General features: G+C 33.7%; 1 protein-coding gene across 1 annotated transcript; it reads left to right on the top strand.

The window, feature by feature from the left end:
- Positions 1-644: 644 nt before the first annotated feature.
- On the top strand, positions 645-2,868 carry LOC116181707. Its single transcript, XM_031502117.1, has 2 exons — positions 645-1,318; positions 1,377-2,868. Exons 1-2 carry the CDS (start codon positions 1,131-1,133, stop codon positions 2,866-2,868), a joined length of 1,680 nt encoding a protein of 559 aa, XP_031357977.1. The 5' UTR covers positions 645-1,130.
- Positions 2,869-3,310: the final 442 nt, after the last annotated feature.

The following is a 3,310-nucleotide window of genomic DNA, read 5'->3' as shown; positions in this document are numbered from 1 at the left end:
CTTCAAGGATTTCTTGATTTCAAATAATTTAAATAAAATAGAAAATGTATTACACTGTTAAACTCAATTCATTTTACACTGTTACATTAATTTGTTACATACCCCCATTGCGAAAACTTGAAAATTGCTAAAATTTGGAAAAAAAAAATTGAAAAAAATTTCAAGTTATGGAAAAACAAATAAAATTTTGAAAAAAATTGATGTGTTCTCTAATTCTTTTTAAGTTTTTTGTCTATTTAATTATTTTTTTACTTCCAATACGTCACCCCAATTCAATTTTATTGACAAATAATCTCGGTTATTGTTGTTATATTTAATTTGATTGAATCATTTCCACAGAAAAAACCGTGTTATGAGTAGTGTTGTGAGGCGCGAATATTTCCAAGCGAATTTTGAAATATTTCCGGAAATATTCGAGAATATTCGCATTGCTAAGAACGAATATTCGCACACAGGAAATTTAAGCAGCGAATATTTCCCGTAAATTCTCGAGAACTTTACAAGAACATTCTTCGGAAACTTCCATTTTATACTTGCAGCTGATTTCGCGATTTCACGAGGTTTCGCGAACACGTGCATTCAGTGCTAGTATCTGTAAGGTGAACTGGTGAACAGTAGTGCACTTTTAGTAGTGCGGAGCGGATTAGTTTAGGTACTTTGTGAATTGAGACAACTTGTAACTGAAATGCCGAAATACAAAGGCCGTATATGGTCATATTTCAAAGAGGTTGACAGAAATGGTAAAAGTAATTTTTTGTGTATATTTTGTGGTATGTCGTATACAAAAAATGCCACACGAATGCAATCTCATTTGAAAAAATGTGCCAAATGCCCCCCGCACATTAAGAAGTCGTTTGAATTGCAATATTCGCGCTCGTCATCAAGGGCATCGCATTCCACAGGTGAGTTTAATCAACTTTACGCGATTGCGGGTATGAGATGACGCAACGCAATATTATTAAACAATTTCAGAAATTGATGCAAGTTCAGATAGATCTTATTCTGGGTCGTCTGTAACCACAGAAAGTAGTATTTTAAGGAATTTTGTTGATTCTATCGATGACAATACCAAGAAACAACTAGATAGAAAACTAGCAAAAGCAATTTACTGTTCTGGCTGTCCACTTCGTATGGTAGAAAATTCTTACTGGCAAAATTTCTTCAAGTCTATACGACCATCCTACCAAATGCCATCCAGATATCAGATATCAAATAAACTTCTGAATGACGAGTACGAATCTATAAAATTTGATGTATATGCAAAAATTAAACAAGCCTCTACAGTTGCGATTCAGTGCGACGGATGGTCAAATATTAGGTTTGTAAACATTTCGTTTTTAAACCACCATAAATTAACAACAATTATGAAATTTTAGAAATGAGGCCGTAATAAACTTTATTGTTACAACACCAAAACCGGTTCTCTTTAAAACAATGACAACTGGCGCGGAACGTCACACGGGAGAGTACATAGCCGAAGAATTATTGAAATGTATTGCGGAAGTCGGTGAGGAAAAAATTTTCGCTGTTGTTTCTGACAATGCCACTGCCATGGAGAAGGCAAAAAAAATTGTGACTACGAAATATCCGTACGTAACTGGATATTCCTGCGCGGCCCACACCCTCAATCTCTTAGTGGAAGATATCATGAAGCTACAGTCTTTAAAGAATGTGGAGTCTTCATGTCGAGCACTTATTAATGAAATAAGGGGGTCGCATATAAATCAGGCAACTTTCAATAAAATTCAAATTGAAAAGTATGGTAAAGTAACTAGTTTAAAATTGCCTGTGAAAACAAGATGGGGATCCATCTTATATTGTTTGAATAGCCTCTTAATTACTAAACAAGCTCTGCAACTTCTTGTAATAAGCCAGGACGGTGAAGGAATCAAGTTGTCAAAAACTACTAGGCATCATATTCTGGACAACGATGTTTTCTGGATTAGGTTGGAGAAAATTAAAAGTATATTAGAACCCATTGTAAAATGGATTACTTTACTGGAAGGAGATTCTGCTAAGATGTCACAAGTTTATGTGGCGGTGGCTGAAATAGATGCATGCATAAAAACGAATGTAAAAGCATTACCAGTTTCTTCTTCTGAAGAAAAGGAGTTAATTACATTATTTGAAAAGCGAAAATGTATGATGTTAAAGCCTATACATTTGTCTGCCTATTTACTTGATCCACATTACTGTGGACAAGAGTTGAGCAATGAGCAACATGTAACTGCAATGCAGTTCATAGATTCAACATTATCTAACCATCCGCAGTTTCAACAGCACAAACAAACTATTTGCGTGGAATTAACTAATTATCTAGCAAAATCGGACATGTGGAGTGTGGACTTTGTGTGGCAAGTCGCATCAAATACTGATAGTATTGCCTGGTGGCAAGGCATATGCAACAAAACAAATCTAAAGGATTTGGCGGTCGCTATTATAGGACTCTCGCCGTCTTCTGCAGCAACCGAAAGGTCATTTAGCACATACTCGGTTTTGCACTGTAAAAGAAGGAACTTGCTGACTTCCGAGAGAGCTGGAAAACTGCTTTATGTCTCTCATAACTCGAAGTTGTTAGACGGAGAAACCAGTTATAATTTTAATTATGTTTATGACAATCCTATTCCAAATGTATTATTACTTGGAGAAAAATCAGCACCAACTATTAGCCTAGTCAATGAACCTTCAACTTCCAAAGAAGAAGAAAGAAATACTTCAAAGTCTATTCCAACAGTTCCATTAGAGTCCGATTCTGATTCGGAATCAGATTCTGAAAATGAATGTGAAATTTCTATTCATGATTCAAATTCTAGTATTGGTGCTGAAGAGTTTTCTGATCTAGATGATTCGGATTCTAAGCAAAAATGAAAATGAAAAATTCTATTTTCTTAGAATGAATGTTTTAGTTTTAGAGTTTTGTGGAGTTTTTTTAAGTTTTTCACTTTTATATATTGTTTGTATTACCTATATATCTTAAATAAACAATATAAAAATCGGATGCATTTTTTTGTTTTTAAAAAACATAACATTACTAAAAGATTGATTCACTCTTAGGTATATTGTAATTACTATAGAATATGGTATATTTTGTAAAAAATGAATATTACCATAAATTCTCCAAAATTCTCAAATATTCTCAAAAATTCCCGAATATTCGCAACAATAAATAAATTACGGGAATTTTACAACACTATATACATAAAAAAACACTTTCACATTGTTTAAAACCAAAAGATATCAGAAACGAATCAAACTTCTTGTTCCAGCATCTAGGTGCCTGTTTTAACCCGTACAGGGATTTGTTCAATTT

Source organism: Photinus pyralis, unplaced genomic scaffold (genome assembly GCF_008802855.1).
Source record: "Photinus pyralis isolate 1611_PpyrPB1 unplaced genomic scaffold, Ppyr1.3 Ppyr1.4_unclustered_Scaffold1793, whole genome shotgun sequence".
In the NCBI taxonomy this organism is placed as follows: domain Eukaryota; kingdom Metazoa; phylum Arthropoda; class Insecta; order Coleoptera; family Lampyridae; genus Photinus; species Photinus pyralis.
The sequence above is the reverse complement of the archived record's forward strand: the minus strand, read 5'-3'. Positions and strand labels throughout refer to the sequence as shown.